This window comes from Hesperophylax consimilis, chromosome 12, assembly GCF_061612785.1.
Source record: "Hesperophylax consimilis isolate HC1 chromosome 12, BYU_Hcon_1.0, whole genome shotgun sequence".
NCBI classification, from domain to species: domain Eukaryota; kingdom Metazoa; phylum Arthropoda; class Insecta; order Trichoptera; family Limnephilidae; genus Hesperophylax; species Hesperophylax consimilis.
This window is the reverse complement of record NC_142847.1, coordinates 22583694-22603404: the sequence shown is the minus strand read 5'-3', so window position 1 is coordinate 22603404 and position 19711 is coordinate 22583694. Positions and strand designations below refer to the sequence as shown.

At 31.8% G+C, this 19711-nt stretch overlaps 1 protein-coding gene across 1 annotated transcript in view; it reads right to left on the bottom strand.

Annotated features, from left to right (window-relative positions):
* Window positions 1–7556: 7556 nt before the first annotated feature.
* Window positions 7557–19711, bottom strand: part of OdsH (Ods-site homeobox) — an 88812-nt gene continuing 76657 nt past the window's right edge. Inside the window, exons 4-5 of the mRNA XM_089637969.1 lie at window positions 9944–10083; window positions 7557–8955 (exon numbers count right to left, since the gene is read on the bottom strand). Of these exons, the coding sequence (XP_089494095.1) occupies window positions 8397–8955; window positions 9944–10083 (699 nt within the window). The 3' untranslated portion in view covers window positions 7557–8396. The remainder of the gene's footprint in view (window positions 8956–9943; window positions 10084–19711) is intronic.

The following is a 19711-nucleotide window of genomic DNA, read 5'->3' as shown; positions in this document are numbered from 1 at the left end:
TATAATAAATTGTACAGCGCCCTTACTATCTAATTATTATTAATATTACTAAAAATATAAGTATCAGGTATTTTAGAGTGTTAGGATGTTACGTACATTACATTAGATCAGAAATTACATTATTTTATTATTTTTGAAAACGATAAGAAAATAAATAAATAAAAACAAAATTATGAATAACGTAATCCTAAACTCGGACTATACCGCAAGGCACCTAATACGTTTTTCTTAAAATAGTTAACATTTAAAAAAAAAATTCTTATTACTATATATATATATCTCCCGAGTAAGGTATTTAAAAATTGTATTGATATTTCAGGCGACTAATTATTGCTTATAATAATTTGTTATCCTTGATGCTATTCATAAAACCTTGTCTTATAAACATTAGTTTATCATTAAAAAATAATAATATTTGACAAGTCAAAATATTTCACCAACAAATGTAGATATAATATGTCTCGACGCCATCTAGTGGGAAATTTATCACTTACAAAGCCTTTCCTACAAAAATAAAGTTGGTTGTTTACAGGTGAAAAAAAAATAATAAGCAGTAATTATTGATTGAAGTACTAGTACATATTGAATTATTTGGCGGGTTGGAAATAAGCCGACGTGGCTAAGTGGTACAGAGCATCTGAATGGACATCAGAAGGTGCGGGTTCAATTCCCGTCGGCGGTATTTATTTTTACTCAAGAGATATTTTCAATTTGAATTGATATTTCAGGCGACTCATTATTGCTTATAAAAATTTGTTATTTATTTATTTATTTATTTTGTAAGAAACAAACAGCTTTTATATAATATACAATGATAGATATAAATACACAAGTTAACTGAAGTCAAGCCACAGAAGTTTCTTATGTTAAAGTTAATTAGAAATGAAGTTTTAGTATCTTAAAATTAATTTGGTGTTAAAGGAAGGGGAGAGGAAGAGGAAAATAGGAAGAGGATGGGAGATGCTGCCGATACATTCCATACTCTCATATTAATAATCGATCGTATGCATTACTTCATATCGATATTTCTTTATGTTATTACCAAAAATGTCAATGCTGTAAAATTTTGTATTATATTGTGCACATATACGAGGAATTGGGGAATTTTTTCGAATGTTTGTTCTGCACGAGGGTAGATAAAATAAATCAGATTGTCGGGTTGATCTAGACGGAATATGAAGATTTATTCAATTGGTAAGTTCTGGTGAGTCCAGACCATTATTTAGGATTTTAAATTATAAGATTTGATCAAAAATTAGACGTCGTGTTTGGAGGGAGTTAAAATTATGAAATTTAATGGACTCGGTATAATTTGAGAAGTGTAAGTTTAGTTTATAATTTATGTGTTTAAAAAATCCTTTATCTTTTGTGCTATGCATAAAACCTTGTCTTATAAAAAAAATTATAAAAAACTCGCAGACGAAATTTCAAACATATTTTATGCATTCCAAATATGTCTGATTTTACAAACAAAGCCGGTCGTCAAAGTGTTTGCCTTTTATTCTGCCAGTCGGAATTAAAATATCAAGCCGCTCGGCGAAACAAAGGCCCTGTGATTCGGTGCGCCCCATAAAACAATTATTGCTTCGCGGGATCCGCCTACCCCGGTGGAAATTTCACACCCGGCATCTGCACGGGAACTAATGCACTTTGTAGCCGAGAGATGCACATTGCTCGTTGCTTACCGAGGCTGATGATGCTGATGGTACTGGACGATCATTACTCATTACGTATTGAGTATTATTTATACACTCGCCGTAATGTGACGTACCTATAAGTATATACTTAGACCCATCTGAGTATCTAGGACAGTCGATTGATTAAACTTGTGTCAAATCTAAATCCGTCATCTATGGTCAACAGTCGGTATTTGCAAGCACGGTCAGTGTATTATTCTGATAGTCGGTAGACAAAACCGTCTGATTTTAGTGCTACCTCCAAAGTATCATATAAGCTTAACTGTCAATGTATTTTTTTAAATGTCATTCATGCAAAATTATCGGCTTATTAATGTTCGGAGGTGAACTAACGAAGCTCTTAGAACTGAAAACGTCGTATACGCGATCAATTGAATCCGTTCGGGCTTGGAGAAACGAGAGTTGTTCAAATATACCAAGTTATGGCTAAATACCTCTTTAACGAATTAAATCACTTTTACAGTAAAAAAGACAGTATGAGTATGAGTATATAATAGTGAGTATTTCAATTCGACATCATTCGTCAATTTATTCGTATTTTTACGTATCCGTTTGACGTTTGACATTTAGGATTTGCCATCGTTAAACGATTTATTTCGAATCAATATCGGTTTGGCGACAGCGCAACCGTGCCCGGGATTTGATATAAAATCAATGTCAGTTAAGCCTATAGATCCGATATTGTCAAGTTATCGATTTAACCGTGCCAGACCCCCTAAGCACCCTAACACAAGCACATCTATAAAAGTTTTATCGACAATATCGGTTATTGTCAAAGCTAGCGATCGACGGTGGTGCTCGGGAATGTCGACTAACAATAATAAGCGTTAAATTATCACATAAATGCGAAGTTAGAGTCTTAGGCCCCTTATAAAATATATTTTTTGAAAATATTTTTTTTGTAATCATTTAAAAAACAATAAATAATGTCAGATAAAAAGAGAAAAATCCCGATAAACTTCTTTTTGTAGATTGTCAATGTCTTTCTGCATTGAAAAACTTATTATACTTTGTTGTTTTCAGGTATATCGTGGACTCAATCGCATTACTTTTTTTATACCATAACTATTAATGTAATATCAGTATACTTAACACCATTTGAATACTTACCACCATTTAAATACTTACCACCATTTGAATACTTACCACCATTTGAATACTTAGCACCATTTGAATATTTTCCACTATTTGAATACATGCGACAATGATCTGTCCAAACTTTTATTTTATTTGGGAAATCATTAGTTTACAATATTTATAAAGTGAGGTAAAACATATACTTAAAAACAGAACCAGTAACATATTTCAGAACAGACAGTAACAGAAATGGATGGTGTGAGGGAGAGGAAGGAGATGGATCTAGCCAGTGTAGAATAATATGTATTGTGTGAAAGTTATATATAGATTTTAGGTTTGAAGTTGTGAGGAGCTGAGCTGAATACATCGAGTTTGGACTATTCCAATTTGGAAGGTGGGTATGGGTACCGTCACCCCGGGAACCATTAATTTACTGCGAGGCTTGGTAAACTTGTCGAATTCCGCTGCATGCAAAGGCTTTTTAAAAAAACAACACTTGATTTCAACTTAAATATCGAACGAAGACAATTATTCGGGGGTTTAAGTAAACAAGACCAAATAGGTTTGTAGGTTCTAGTTTAAGTTATTTAGATAATTTTTGTATGTTTCCTAGCCTTCAAACCAAACTTTGATTGAGCAAAAATGGAACTAGAATGCATCTTTTACCATCTTTCACCACATAAATATATATTTATTGTAGTAATTAAGATGAAACCAAGTGCTGTTTATAATTTTTTGCTTATAAAGCGTGCAGCGGAAATCGATAAGATTAACAAAAATTATAAAAAAGGTAATGCACATAAAATTTACCCTCCGACGTGAATCAAACCAACAAATTTCATTTGCCCTTTATCTATGGTCAGCGATCGTAACCTCTGTATTATGAAGAGGAGTATTTTTAATACATTTTCTTATTCAGCTAATTTGGGTTTTTTTCTGTTCGTTTGTTTTAACCTTTCACAAACCAAGGTGGAAAATATAACACGGGATCCCGTGCGGGGTCACTGAGTTACCCCTATATATTTAAGCATAGTGATATGGAAAATGTAACTCATCGTATTTTAGTTGTTGCTATTAGAAACTCGACAACTTTGTCAGTGTCACTTTTGACTTTTTACTTACCCACACAAAGTTTTTGAGTTTTTAATAGAATTCTTTTATCGTAAATTAAATTATTTCAAATCAGAATTTATTATAATGGTGTGGTTACTCTGTTACCCCACATGCTTACTGAAGGGTAAGCACATTTTCAGAAATTTCATTAGATTTTTTCGGAATAGGCATCCATTTTATCATTTTTTTGTGAACACCGCACAACAGTACCAATTTCTCCCGACCATCTCGATCCAGTGGGACTATAATATCCCGAATTGGGGTATGTAGTGAAGCTGAGGGTAGTAAGGAGAGAAATGAGAAAAGGTAGAGGAAGGTTGGAAGTACCTAGTTATTCAGATCTGGTCGCCAAACATAGCTAAAACCATTTCAAGCAACGCTTCCAATCTGAATGCTGTTACTTCACCAGGGCGATACTGAGCATATCTTCCACTCTGGGACTTGCCGCAATTATGCTATATTATTTTTAATGAATTAATTGTAAAACTAATTACATAAAATGTACTTTTATTAAAATTACACCACCGAATTCTTTATCCGTAGTCGAGAACCTTATATCCCTGACCACGGAGACCATCTTTCTTTTGGTTTATGGTAAGGGAAAAAATGTTTAGAGGAACACGAAATAAATTAACAATAACTGTTTCTGAAATAATTTCATTTAATAAATAGTTTTCATTAAGTTCTATTATTTCTACTGAACTAATATTGTTTTCTATAATTTATTTTTACTAACCAATATTGTATTGATACAACCTTTTCTCTCAGAGGAAAGTTTTCTGTTTGTTTAAATATTGATTGCTTACGGTATACATTATAACCCTAGTCTATTATCATTAAGTACAATAAATTAATAATAATTAAGATTTAAGTGATAAACAGGCTTAGAGATAATTTATACAGTGATATTTCCGTTTAAGTACTAAGTATAAGTTATCATAAATAATGACATGTTTTGTGGAAAAAATTATGTAAAATTAAACATTTATTATGAAAACCACTTATTCATTATGACATGTTTGCGAAAAAAGGTCATAAATTATTTTTACTAGGAAACTTCATTAATAAAATAAAGTATGATTTGAAAACATTTACAAATTAATTGTATAAAACAAATGTATAAATAATAGCATTAATATGTATTAATCTTTTAAACGAGGTGAAAATCAAAATAAAGCTCTTAAAATATATCGCTTCTTATCAATTTTAAATGTTCTTTATTTAATAAATAATATTTTCACTGTTAATTTCAATAATATATTTTTGTCTGAATTATTACAAATAAAAAGCATATAATAGTTTTTTAAGTACGGTATATGATACACATGTGAAGTACTTTGTAAGTAACATTAGGACGAGAAATATTTGCACTTCTCCAAAGGTTTTCATTCTTTACACTCATATACATTTAATTTGGATGTGTATTGCGAATGGTTACTCCTAATTTTATATCAAAATATTTATCATTTTTCCCGACGGTACATAGATTTTTTGCAATTTGTGCGTACTGGTTTGAACCATATTTGCATATAGTTCGGGAATTTTAAATCGCAAACATATTTTATTAAAAGTTTTTATTGTATTTTTGAAACCGTGAAATGTGCAATTCTTTGTTACTTATTAGTAAAAACATAAATCTCTCAACGCTAAACATGGTTTACAAAAACGCTGGCCCACAAATCAAGTTAGTTTGAAATTATTACAATAACAACGGTCTGTGAATTTCATACATATGACTGTCTTATAATTTGCATAATTTCGCAGTTAAACTTACCTATTTGAAATGTCCAATTTTGAATTTACCGAGATCACGTTATCAAATTTAATTGATCGTATATGCTAATGTTAAACTAGACAAATGTATTAACATTTTTACTCGGATTTATGCTTTTTGTTGCAAAACTTCAAATTTTATGATGATTAGAGAGCCTATTTACATTTCCAAGTTTAGTATGTTAATCTTTATAGAAACTTTAAAAAATGTTATATAAGAACTCCGAAAATGATATACACCTGAGTGATGGGTGTTATTATTTAGTTGTAGCTTTTAAATTACAAACAAATACCGTAATAAATACTTAGGTTGGGGTTTTCAAGCCCTATCACATGTTGATGATCGTAAAATTTTGAAATGTTGACATTTAATCAAAAATTGGAATGGGCCGAGAATTGGTGTACAATGGAGAAACAAGATAAAAATTTCAAAAAATCACAATAGCGCTGAAAGTAGGTGTGATCGTCATCAAATGTGATGGAGTTTGAAAACACAACCTAAGTCATGTCAGATTTAACACATTTGACGGACACTTGGCGGAATACCGGAAAACAGAGGTTTATTATACAACACACGCTCTAAAATGTCTTTCTTCATTGGACAAGTCTTCGTTAAATCGATGATAAGGTAATCGCGTTGTGACACAAAAATACAATGCAATAGAAAATTAGACTTTCCAGTCCGTTGTGTCCTTTTGCAACCCTGATAAAAGATGTACATGTACATAGCGTCACATCACATTTCCTATAAAACGACGTGAATAGAAGTTGTGTCTTATTACATCTCCTCTTAAATGATGTAAATAGATATTGTGTCCGTTAATGAGTTAAATACTCTTTTTCACTGTCGTGTGACGTAATAATCGGTCATCTTTTCACATAACCAGACTTCTTGTCGAGGGTTCATTATAATAGAACATAGAGACCAATCTTGAGTATTCTATTTCGATGCATCCAACATTTAAAATATTTCTGTGCAAACACATCATTCTGAATGAATCGATCTAATAATGTAAGTAATTTTTTGTGCTATCGCAATTTAACTTTTATGACCTGTTAACAACTTGTTAATAAAAACGTGAATTAATTTTCGCAAAAAGCTTAGATTAAAATTTTTACAAAATGAACATTTTTATTGCACCTTATTCCACATTTCCATAGCCACTTTCCATTCAACTCTCTTAAAAATTGTAATGTGCTAACTTCTATTTAGATTCAAACCACATAAGTCACAATTCTATAAGTCAATCAATAAAATGATATTGATTGACTTATATCATTTTTAAACCAACAGTCACAACTTTCTAAAAATATAGTTTCGTTGCTAAGGAATGGATTTTGAGACCGTTAAAATTATTCTATTATTGTGATTTATCAAATAGTTGCTTTCTGTCATAATATGTACATTATAAAGAGACCAATAATAATCCATAAAATAAATAAATTACGTAAATTCTAATGTGAATTAGAGTTGAAAAAACATGCCAAATGGCTCTGCAAAGAACTCACAGTAATAAAATAATATTGATGATATATTTTTTGAAATTCTACTGTATTATTTCAAATGTAGAATAATTAAAGTTTCGTTTTCCCACGAATTTATTTTGGTCACAGAAATCAGTGATAAATGTTAATCAGTGATTTTTAAAACATACTCTACAACTTATTCATATTTGTACAAAGTTTTATAACACGATATAGCTGAGTTTATAAACACATAAATAAACAATGATTTTTTTAATTCTTTGTAATACCTACAGTTTTTAAGTTTAATGAATTTATTTATAAATCAATTCGAATATAAATATGTCTGCCTGAAGTTTAATGGTATTCAATTTATCTTCTTTGGTTCAATAAATGTTGTGAGCTTTGATTAATTTTTTATTTTGGTCTAATTTATTTTTACATGCACAGTGGGAACTTATAAAATCCCACATTTGTTATTTAATAAATTGAAAAGGTGATATTTACATATCAAGTGTTAATTTAATTCCCTGAATATTAGCGTGTCTGTATCCGATTTGTCAGAATCACAAATTTACATGTATTGAGTTGTAACATAATTTAAACACGTTCAGTATTGAAATTTATCTGTTTCCTAATATAATATAATGCTCTACTTCCTATTGCCATGGAGAACGAAGGTGTTGGAATTTATTTCATTAGAAGTTGGCTGCTAACAAGTCTTAAATAATTACCTGTACAATAAATTATCACTTATTCAACTAATGCCAGTCCTCGCGGACCAATGTGTTTTCTGACACTCGATTGCCAATTAAAATTACTTTGTTTTACAGATGTTATTAATCTCTCGACATCTACAAACGTTTCACAGTTCTCTTAGAAACAGTTTAAATCAAAGACATATGTATTTTGCATATATTTAAACACGTGATACTGCATTTATAAATCGTAAAAAAATGTTTTTACAGCCCGAAGCTATAGAAAGTAAGGGAATTAAATAAGAAGGGGAAGATGAAGGTTGCGAAATACCGAAATATTGAGTCAATAAACATATTTAAAACCAATTCAAACAATATTTATGTTCTGATTGGTGTTCTCTCTAAAGGTTACGGTTACAATCGGACGCGACCATCAAAGGCATGTTTGTTTTAAAAGAAATAATCGATCAATTTAACTTCGCAACTAAGAAAACCTCGAACGTTTCTACAATACGTATTTACATTTAGAATTATAGAAAAATGTACATGATATTAAACCCTCCAGATGCGTGATTCACGTGTTCAATAGTGACTCTATACTGAAGGGGTTATGTTTTCTGGGTCCATTTTTCTGATCGGCTGAAGCCATGGCTCCCCCTGCAGTCAAATCCAAGGACACCGCTCTCTGCCCGTCAAAATCAAACCTCGTAGCCGAGGAGTCGAATCTAGGCGCGGAAGTCTGATCAAACCTTATCGAGGCAGGACCGAAGGAGTTGGCTAAGAAGCTAGCAGGATGAGGGATCTTTCCAGGGGTAGGACTGAAGTTTCTAGTGCTGTGAACATCAGAGGCTGAACTGTCAGAGTTGTGACTGGAGTTTAGGTTGTCCGTGAGGTGGCGTCTTATGGAGAAGTCTTCCGGTCCAGAGTCATCGTCGGAGTCGCCTCCTCCTACCACGTCTATCATGCACTCTTCTCCATCATTATCTCCATCCGAGTCAGTCATGATGCCAGCGTTTCTGTGCTGGGCGAGGTATTCCTGTCGGAGGGCCTCGAGGTCAACTGCGATGCCCTTTGCGCGCAGCTTCCTCGCTTGGCGGTCCAGTGCCTTGGCGAGCTTCTTCCTTCTTCTCGCCCTGTTGACAAAACAGAGTTAGATTAATTAATTAAATTGATAAAGCACACAACGTCGTAAATATCTTCAAATCTAATGTATATTTCGCACATGATTAAAACACATTGTGCTCAGTGATGCCACTTATGAACAAATCATTTTAGATAGGTTATTGTTGAAAACGAGGTTTATTTGAGGACTTTCTGCTAAGTAGGTGTCTGTTTTAACCACAAAATGAATTTTTTAATTAAGTGTGACACTACAAATATTAACATTGTTTCAAATGCTTGTCTTCGCACTAAAGTGTTTTTCGTGTGTTTACATTTATCTTTTATTTTACCTTCGTCTCCAAGAAACTGCCTTAGATGTGATTACTTATTTATTTATTTAGTAACGCTCTATTTGTGCTTTTTCATTTTAATATATTACATGCGTGATGGGTACAGAATAATATATTGAATTTTAAAGAATTTATATATCTATAAAGAGAAGAGTGTCTTTTATACAAATCTACAATTTCAATTGTGATATTTTTTGATGAAATTTTGCACACTTGACGTTCGAACTAAGAGGGAAATTACAATTTAATTTTTAAAACTCTTCGCAAAGCCCGGGCAATGTCAGGGACTTCAGCTAGTATAATATAAAATAATATTGAGAGAATACATATATTACGTAAGTATATATAGTGAATACATAGATTACGTAAGTATGTATAGTGAATACATAGATTACGTAAGTATATACGATCGTATTAATGTATAATAATAAACAAACCAATAACAAAACCAAATCAAATTTTCAAAACAGTTTTGTTGTGATTTAGATTTGCCTTCAACTTTGTAACATCTTCGTTTGTTTGCGTGCGCCGAGTGTCAGTAGACATGTTGTAAACACATTTATTTGAGATATTTACATGTAGATTGTTTATAATGTATTTTGTTTTGAAGATTTCATTTCATCTACTATAATATAAAATGAAAAGGAGTGCACATCATAGATTACGTTACCTTTCTCTGGCTTTGAGTTCGTTGGGCGGGATAGGCTCCCCGGAGCAGGACTGCGGGTGCGCGTTGTGCGCGGGCCGCCCCGGGCCCTTCTTGGTGTGCTCCTTCTTCCGCCATTTAGCGCGTCTGTTCTGGAACCAAACCTGGGAACAATCAAACAAACAAACACGCTATTATTCGGAAAATGTTAACTGTCAAATTAGAATGATAAATCAATTTGTTAAATTCGGTATCATGATGCGATAAGGTAATTCCTACCCGAATGTATAAGCCTGATAATAATAATCAGGGTGCACTTAAGCTGTCTTCAAATAATAGCTTTAATAAAAGAACTAAGCACATTAACATACGATACCACTTTTGTAAGGAATATGTGAGTGATAAAATTGTAGAACTGAAATATTTGGAAACAGCTGAAATGCCAGCAGATATTTATACTTTCTTTTGATAAATAAAATAAAATAAATAAATAAATATATTTACAAAGGGTTTGGCTAAAACCAAGCATTATTATTTTATGCAGTTGCTGGGTATGCAGAATGTAAAAATTAACATGTTTATATTCCTTTTGTAATATAGGTATTGTGAACGTTATTTTGATACGCCGTCTGTGTGTGTACGATAACCTATTCAATAAACGCTAGTTCATCCTGTCTCCTTGAACAAAGACCGTGTTTTATTTAACACAAACCAATATCTTATAGATATAAAGTTACAAATTGTATTCACCGATGATGAAAATGAGCATGAAATCCAGAGATAACTCTAATTTAGAAATGTAGATTGAACATCAACAGAGTTACCCATTGAAAATCTGTGAAAAATTATTAAAAGTACCTACTCCGTTACCTATCGGTGATGGATTCCATAGAATTTTACCTGTATATTCGTAATACAGGTAAAATGAAATAAGATAACGTGTCATTAAACAAATGACAATTATTTTTAAAAGGTGATGCACCACTTCGTATAAAATTTGGAATCGGTCCACTGACTAAAACATTTCTCATACAGCCGCCTGTTCTAATTTATGCAAAAAAACGCCAAAAAGGGTATTTTTTATTTTATTGGCTGAAGCCACAAATATTTAGAATTTTTTTTTTGTTATTTTTTATTATGAAACATTGATATTACTAGAATTATAATAATAATAAAAAGTAGACACACTGTGCTGCCACAAGGCAGCTTGTCTGCAGGTTCTACAATTTTTCTTTAATTTAATAAAAAATAACACATAATCATATGGTTTGTAAATTTAGTTAAATTCAATTTCGCGACATTGTCTATATGTAACCCAGTTGTCTCTTCTTCTGATTATAGCTGCTTCCTTTACCATGTTTCCACTATTCCTCCCATGGTTTATCATTTTGGGTAAATTTTGTAAACATGAAAAATTTAAAAACACTTGAGCGAGTCCATTTTTACAAATTTTTGAATTCCTACAAATATAATTATGCGTTCATTTTCTAAGAAATTTAATTTTCTACATAAAACAATAAAACCATAACTGAAAATGGGTTTGTAAGTAGGTTTTAAACTTTAAAGCAGATTATATAGTTCTGATACTATATATTTTTCTGGGATTGTAAAAAGACTCAAAAAATACTCATATTACTTAGGTCAAGTTGTATTCTACTCGCAGTAATTAAATTATCTAAAATATTTTTAAGCGGTTAAATTTTCTAACCAAAAACAAATTCAAATTATTTTGTATAGTTTCGCCTTAAATATCTTTTTAGTTCATACCTATGGGTTCTGAAAACCTATTAGAAATATATAAGTCACAAGAACTTCAAAGAATAGCCGAGCTTTCAACGGACGGAATATTATTATAAAACACATTAATTTCGTTTGTGTGTCTGTAACTCTAAGATGAATAAACTCAGATTTGCTCATATGAATTTTTAGTGAAAACATAAATATCTCAACACTTAAATATGATACTAATTAGACATACTAATTTCGTGTCCGTGACTCTGGATTCAATGAACTCTAAAACTCTAATATTTAAATGTCAGCATTTTCAAAATTCCATGGAAAAATTCCGATAAGCAATAAAGTACCAATTTTTTTAAATAGAAAATTATTTTAATCGCCTTTTTAAAATAGGAATTAGAACATTCCATGATTTTGTAAACTTAAATAGTTTCATGCACGCCAGTGGTATTATTACCGTTTTCTTTCAGTTTTATAAAAAAAATATACATTTCAAAGAATTATTTTTCAAGAAACGCGGTCTAAAAAACCCTCATTCCTTCGTGAAAGCGCAGGACTATATATCTGTCAATATACCTTCCACTTGACTGCATCTATTTGGAGTTTAAAGCCTCCCAGAGGCTCCACCGCCTTTGCCTCCGCCTCCGACCCCGCCAACCCGCCCCAGCCGGCAGCCCTTGAGGCAATAAAAACACTGTCCTCTTAAACCGTCTGGCTTTTTCTACTGATTCTCACCCTCACCGCAAGGAGGTTTCGCTCTCAGGGGAGGAAATGCAAGAAAAGTGCAAAGGGGTGCAATGTATTTATTAAATGATTATCCTTTTTTTAAAATTTAAATGATTATTAAAAATACAGAAGAAGTGTTTTTTTGTTGAATTTGAATTTCGCTGAATTAGACAATTTAGAACATCATTTCCATCATGAGCTATGAAGATTTGAATTAAAGTTACGAGTATCTATTAAAAAATACGACACCATTTGGTTTAACATATCGACAGTATTTTGGGAACGCTTACTACCCTTCAAGCAACATCTTTTGAGAATGTTACTTTTCATTGGTTTCATGTAGAATAGTCTTCAAAGAACAACTTGATTAAGTCATTTTTGCTGAATAAGGCAACTGTAATACATTTTTGAGTCTATTTCAAGAAAAAACTCAACCCTCAAATCTATAATAATTATAAATAGAATTTAAAATATATATTTAAATTTTGAAAAAGAAATTATGGTTTTCATACAGATTTAAAGATTTTCAATTAGTTTTACGAATTAAAAAAAATCGTTTTACATTCTCGTGTAAAATTATCATTTTGCAAAATTAATGCAGATATGATAAATATTTTTTTTTTGAAGAAATTTGACACTATAACTAAGAATACATGTTAACAAATTGATAAATTTGAGGTTTCTTATAACCTACCTCACTAGGCTAGCCTGTGTTGAGGCAGTCATATGAAATAGCCTTGCGTGAAATGTACAAAAACATCGAAAAATAAGTGTACCGTACGCCACTGAATGATAGAGTGGGAAAACACCAAATGGAACGAACAAGGATGCAAGAATCCTCGTGATTTTGGGGTGGAAAGATTAAATATCGATTGGCGGTATGTTACTTCCTTAAGGGCGCGTTTACTCCAGGGGTTGATATAGGATTCGAGGGTGGGGATGGGATGGAGGCTGAATTGAGATTCACAGCCAAGCCTTAATATATGCATTGGGTGTTTTTTCTTCCACTTTTATTATTTGTCACTTGAATTTGTTTCGAATTGAATGTAAAATACTCTATAACTTTTTCAAACTCCTTTACCTAAATGAGAGTTTAAGCGGCTTTGAAGTTATTTTTACAGTCAATGGCATAGCAGGTTTTCGAAAAATAAAAAATGTTTATTTTACGATATCATGCCAAAATCAAAATAAGATTTGAGTGGAAATGCCATGGCCAAAATAATGCTAGAATTTTTTTTTTGATTTTTAATTGTTTTTGGTGAATGTGATGATTTCTAAGAGTGCTTATTTCGAAAATCAAGTAACGTTATTAGTCGATTATTTATAGTTATCTAGTGATTCTCCTAATGCATCAGTTTAATAATCAAACAATGTGATTTCGGATGTTAACGTATGTAATGCTACGTATACATACGCGAGCCGAACTGCCGAACTTAACCTCAACTTACATTTACATTTCCGGTTACTTCGTTCCTTTCCCGTAATTCGCGGCTTGGTTCGCGCTTAAGTTTGCAAATGTATACGTACCATAATATAGTAAAATTCGACAATAATTTTATTATTATTTTCAGAGTATATACACTGATTGTGCAATAATCTTCATAATTGCATATATCCCGGAATTTTTCGTGGATCTGCACTAGTGCACAAAATAAAATGCTACTAGTTATGTGTATAAGTACATCAATCGCTTTAGCAAAAATCATAATATAATAATGATTCTTAGAGAAATTTGAAATAGAATGTTGCGATCCATTTTTGAGTTATCACGCCGTGTTGAGATTCCTCCTTCTTTACACAGTAAAGCTGTCCAATACATTGGCTAACAACAAAGAAAACACAACGTGTCGTAGTAACTCAAAAAAATTTGGCTGTGAAAATCTCAGATCATAATATCTAATACTCGTAGAAACTAGCATCGTTGATCCATTCGGCATCGGTGCATAGTCGGGAAACGCGACAAACGCGCAGCCAACTTATGTACACGGTTGACATTTGTCACGCGAAAAGAGGTCGCTTCTACGACTCGTTCTTGACTTCAACAGCTCGGCTATGGAATGATTTGCCGGCCTCTGTGTTTCCTTCATCCTAAAACATGGGTCTCTTATAGACCCATATTCACTACTTCCTCTCCTAAAAAAGACCATCCACGCACAAAATAATTTCCCTCTAGAAATCCTGTGTGGATCAGGAGGTTAATAATAACAAATTATGATGTGGTTTAAAAATGTATTATTATTTCTTTTATAGGTGTCAGCCCTGAATCAATACTGAATTACATCCATATCTATCTAAAGATAGAACATAAAATACCCTCGTGACTGTGTGGGTTTGAGGAAATCTGTTTAGGGGTGTCGTCTCTGATGTAGATATCGAGGGGGGAGAGGGAGGGTGTGACCTGATTGGTTGGAATACTAAAAGGGAAAGCTGTTCCCAGGATTCATGGTGGTTACACGCACTTAGCAGGTATTTTGTTGGGAGGGATTTTTTTAATTTTCTCTTTTGAGGTTTGATCGAATCGAACAATTATTTGATTTAATATTTGAATATTTTTGTACATAATACTATCAGTGGTCGAGATATAAGGCTTTAAAAGTTGCGTTGTTTCACAATTAAGTAATGTAAAATTAGTTGGAACTCTTGTGCCTTGTGTGGCAAATACAAATAAACGTAAACAATGCGAAAAGAATTTAAAATTTTGGATATATTAATCCAGGGAAAATCTTCACTTGGAATCCATTGACAGTTTCAAAAAACTCTAAAAACCTCGTTTTATCAAACCGAAAACTATGAAAATCTTATAATTTTAATGAAATAAAACAGTAATTAATTTATTTATAACCACGAATGTATTTAATTTATTACAACCGACCAGTTTCGCTTAACACAATCATCGTCAGTGTATACAAAATTTAACTGAAAGCTTTCTACCAAACATATTTTATTTTAACTTCATCGGAAATCGAACCAAAAGCCCATTGCTGTTTTTAAAGCTTTCCATTACGCCACAATGATAATTTGTGATTTTATACAATGATATTGTGATTTACTAAAATGATATTATCTTGTAATACAAATGCGATAACTAGAAAATAGTATTCTCCGAAGCATGATAAAAAGCATTAATAAATGTTTTGTTCCCATTTGTCGATTTTATTGGTGTGTTAACGATCTAGAGCGAACGATACATCACTGTTATCTATTACATTGAATCACAAAAACCATAGTTCATCAAAATCAGAAATTAGATTAAGTCAGAAAGAAACAGGAACGTAAATATTGCATTAAATGAGCGATTTGATCGATTCATCTTTGAGAATCTTAAAGACATTACACGTAGAATACTTACTGATATTAAATATTGTTAATTTATTAAAAAAATCTGGTTAAATTATTCGTTTTGCTGTTAAAAACAGGACTGAACGCACATTACGAACGATTTGACAAATTTCATAACATACTATCAGTAAAGCACGAATATGTTATGAGGAAGTCAGAACACGTGTTCTTAAAAAAATATATACTGTCGCACCTCGTCCATTATATTTTTTTGAATAGTCCACCTGCGTGGAACACGTGTTCAGATATATTCTAAATAACTAAATTTATTGCGTTGCTTGTTCTTTACCTCATTGTGCACAATATCAAAAATATGCACGAAAATAAAAACATATTATTTTATATGTGTCGTACAAATAAATCTAAAATACAACACTGATCAAAATAAACTTTTTCCGGGTAAGAAAAAGAAACAAAACGGTAAAGATTTAACACGTTAAGGCTTGACAGGGGATTATCACATCGTAGAGCAGGAAGCGGATGTATTCCCGACGGCTGCAGCGGACCTACCCAGAGGCTGCGGCCAACTTCCGGTAGAAAGAGCGCAGAAAAATTGCCGAAATAAGATGGCGGCCTACCGCCGCTTCCGGTCGGCTGGAAACGGACCCCGGGGAGAGGGAGTACGGATTCACATATGTGTTTAGAAGGGAAGTGATGTGTTTAGAGGTGGGTAGATAGATGACTAGACTATTTTGGAAAAAGATTCCATTAGGTTTTCTTTTATTATACTTACATATATTAAATTGTGGAGATAATGTTGTTTTCATCCATAATCAAATGAAATGGAAGAGTAGTATGAATCTTAAGATATAAAATAGCCAATTATAAAACCTGAATTGTTTGTAAAAAAAGTTTATTAATAAAAAAATAAAATAAAGATTTTATGGTATTTCGTTGTTTTTAATTAAAGGGCATTTTTGAAAACATTTTCTATAAAATCATGTGTACGTAATCAAATACGTACAATTATCTCATCCTTGATTTTATGTAACAATTTTGTCCTTGCCAAATTATATCTTATTATATAAGGTTTTACGAAATAATCTTGGAATAAGAAAAAATAGTTTTGCGGATAAAAAGGTAGGTACCTACCTTCATTTTCAATAGAACAAACGAATATGTCAACAAATTGTAGTAATCCCTACACATTTTCTTGACAAAACTCGATTTTCGAGATATGTTAATCTAGCCGTAATACCATTAATTGACTTTAACATATAACTGGGGATTCAGACAATAAAAAAAATAAAAAAGTAGTTTTTATCCGACGAATTGCTGAATTCACCTGAATTTGATTTTATTAACAAAAATAGTACCATCAAACATGCTTTATTCGCTTGTATGTGCGTCAATTTCAAAATTGATTGTTCTACTTAAAATTGACCTACCTAAAATATAATATTTTAACGGAAAATCAACTGTCTTTTTCAAAATTGGAAATATAGATAATATTCGGTGATTTTTCACTGGTCTGCACGAGTATACAAATAAATGTGTAGTTCAACGTAAAAATTCCCTGTTATTTTTCCATATTCACATCAAAGGCCGTACAATAAAGTAATCCTTTTCAGCCCCTTATGTTTAGTTTCAGCATCTTTCAGCTGGCGGACCAGACCTTTCAGCCTTTCAGTGAGGCATTTGTTCTCCATTTATAGAGGCTATTAACCCCCCACCCCAGGAGACCAGATCGATTGGCGAGGGGAAGGGGGAGGGGGTAGCAAACTTTATCCGGTGAACTCTTCGCTCTCGAACTTATTTATTCCGAGATATGTCATGGTTAATATTGACCCTAGCTTTTATTCAACATTTTATTGGACAACTAATGAAAAAAATGGAAAATTATGTAAAAGATTGTGGATTTTTTTATTGCATTGTTTTCCGTGTATTTTACAGATGTTCTAATATAAAATATATAATTTTTAGGTAAATAAAATTTAAATCAATTTTTTATTCGTAACTGGTGTCAACACCTGAGAACATTGATTTTAACAGAATGTATCGTAAACTATAAATGGTCGAAATTGTAGTATCTACACGGAGAAAAATGATCCTGTTGGAAATAATTTCCTAATAAAATATTAGTAATTCAGAATATATCGAAAACACGTGTTCTTTTCCTTATAAATATAATGATGGAATGCGACAATATCAGTGTATCAATATAAATATCAATATTTGTATGAAGTGTTCTTCGGTCCTCATAAAACATTCGCTTTTTACTAATAAATAAACTAATAATTCTTCTACATATATTATTACACATTATAGAAACAACGAAAAAAATTAAGATTCTTACCTAACATACCTCTTATATTGTAAACATGAAAGTAATTTCCGCAGTGTTATGAATTTAATGTTACGTAAAAAGTAATTTCCCCAATGATATGAATTTATTGTTATGTATTTGTGTTAAATTACCTACTTCATATGAACTAAACCTCATCAATTTGATTGTCCTGAAACGGGAAATGTTCCCAGTTAAACAGTCAAAGATTCATTATTCTGTAATTGTATTTTAAGTATATAATAAATAAACAAACTAAAACTATGTTAGAAACTCTGTCAATTCATTCGTTAAAGGCCTACAGTCTAGTTTTTAACAGGAATATGAATAATTTGACTACATTTTTAGTACATTAGCAGTATTTCATATCAGTAAGTTTTTTCCTGGTACTGTACTGCATTTGATCTCACAGTTAATTTATTAACTCTTGCTCGATTCTTGCTTGATTCCTGCTCACCCGAATACCAATTTTCTTAAACATTCACTTGAATAAAGATCATGTTTTTTTTGTATTGATAAATTAGATTATTTTCGAACAAAAACCTCTTTAACGGGTTTAGACATTTCAATTTACAATCGTAATTTCATTATAAAAAACCTTTTACTCATTGGAAATACTTGTGTACAGTAACATAGATAAACATCTGTTTTTTTGTTCAATTACCTTATTATAACTGTAGATAATTCGGTTCACTCCGGATATGACTGATATTATCTTGGTTATCGAAATGATAGATAAATCAAATTATACATAATTAAGATGATATATTGTTGAATGATTAATTACAGTTTCTTACTTATTTTTTTAGTTTTATCTAATACTATTCATTTTCTTCTTCGTTAATTCCATTACTGACGGGGATATTGACCCTATACCAATCGACCTGGTTGGGTGACCACTGTGTCTTTTCCCTGTCAAGGACACCATCTGATGTTATAAAAATTCTAAATGTCATTTTTTAGTCGTAATACGTGCCCATCATAGTTCTATTTAAGCGTGGGGTTTGTGATGATTATGTCGGCTACCTATTATGTGAGAACGTCTATTAGTTTATTTTATTTTCGACGATTAAATGTTCAAGTAAATCTCAAAATGTAATATTTAATCATTTGACACAATTAAAGTTATTTGTTTTTGGGGTATTATGTCGTGTTGCGCTACCTCCTTCTTTAGCCAATGTTTTGGACAGCATTGCAGTGTCCATCATCAACGTGTAATTTTATTTGGCTAAAGAAGAAAACGGCATAATACCCCAAAAACAAATCACTGTAATACTTTTGGCCGTAAAAATCTCAAATCATTAGAGATAATATTAACTCCTCTCAAACGAAAAGAGTGAAACAGAAAAATTAAAAAAAGGTGTTTTTATCCAGGATACTATCGAGATAGCAGTAGAATTCGTGTAGAATATTGCAATCACGTATAAAGTTAGCAGCCAAAAGATGTCCGTTAAAGAAAATTAAAATAATATTGGTAGTTCTTAGTCGAAGTATGATAAAGTTAAATATGACAGAAGGGGATACGGTTGGATTAGCTCAGTGGTTAGACCAAAGCCCCGACAAGGCTGAGATTCTGGGTTCGATTCCTAGATGTGACCGAATCGTTTTGCATTTTTTTGTTTCACATTTTTTGTTTGAGATTTGTTAATATTATCTTCAATTATTAAAAATTATTCTTCCATGTTTTAACTTTATGCAGCCGTTCT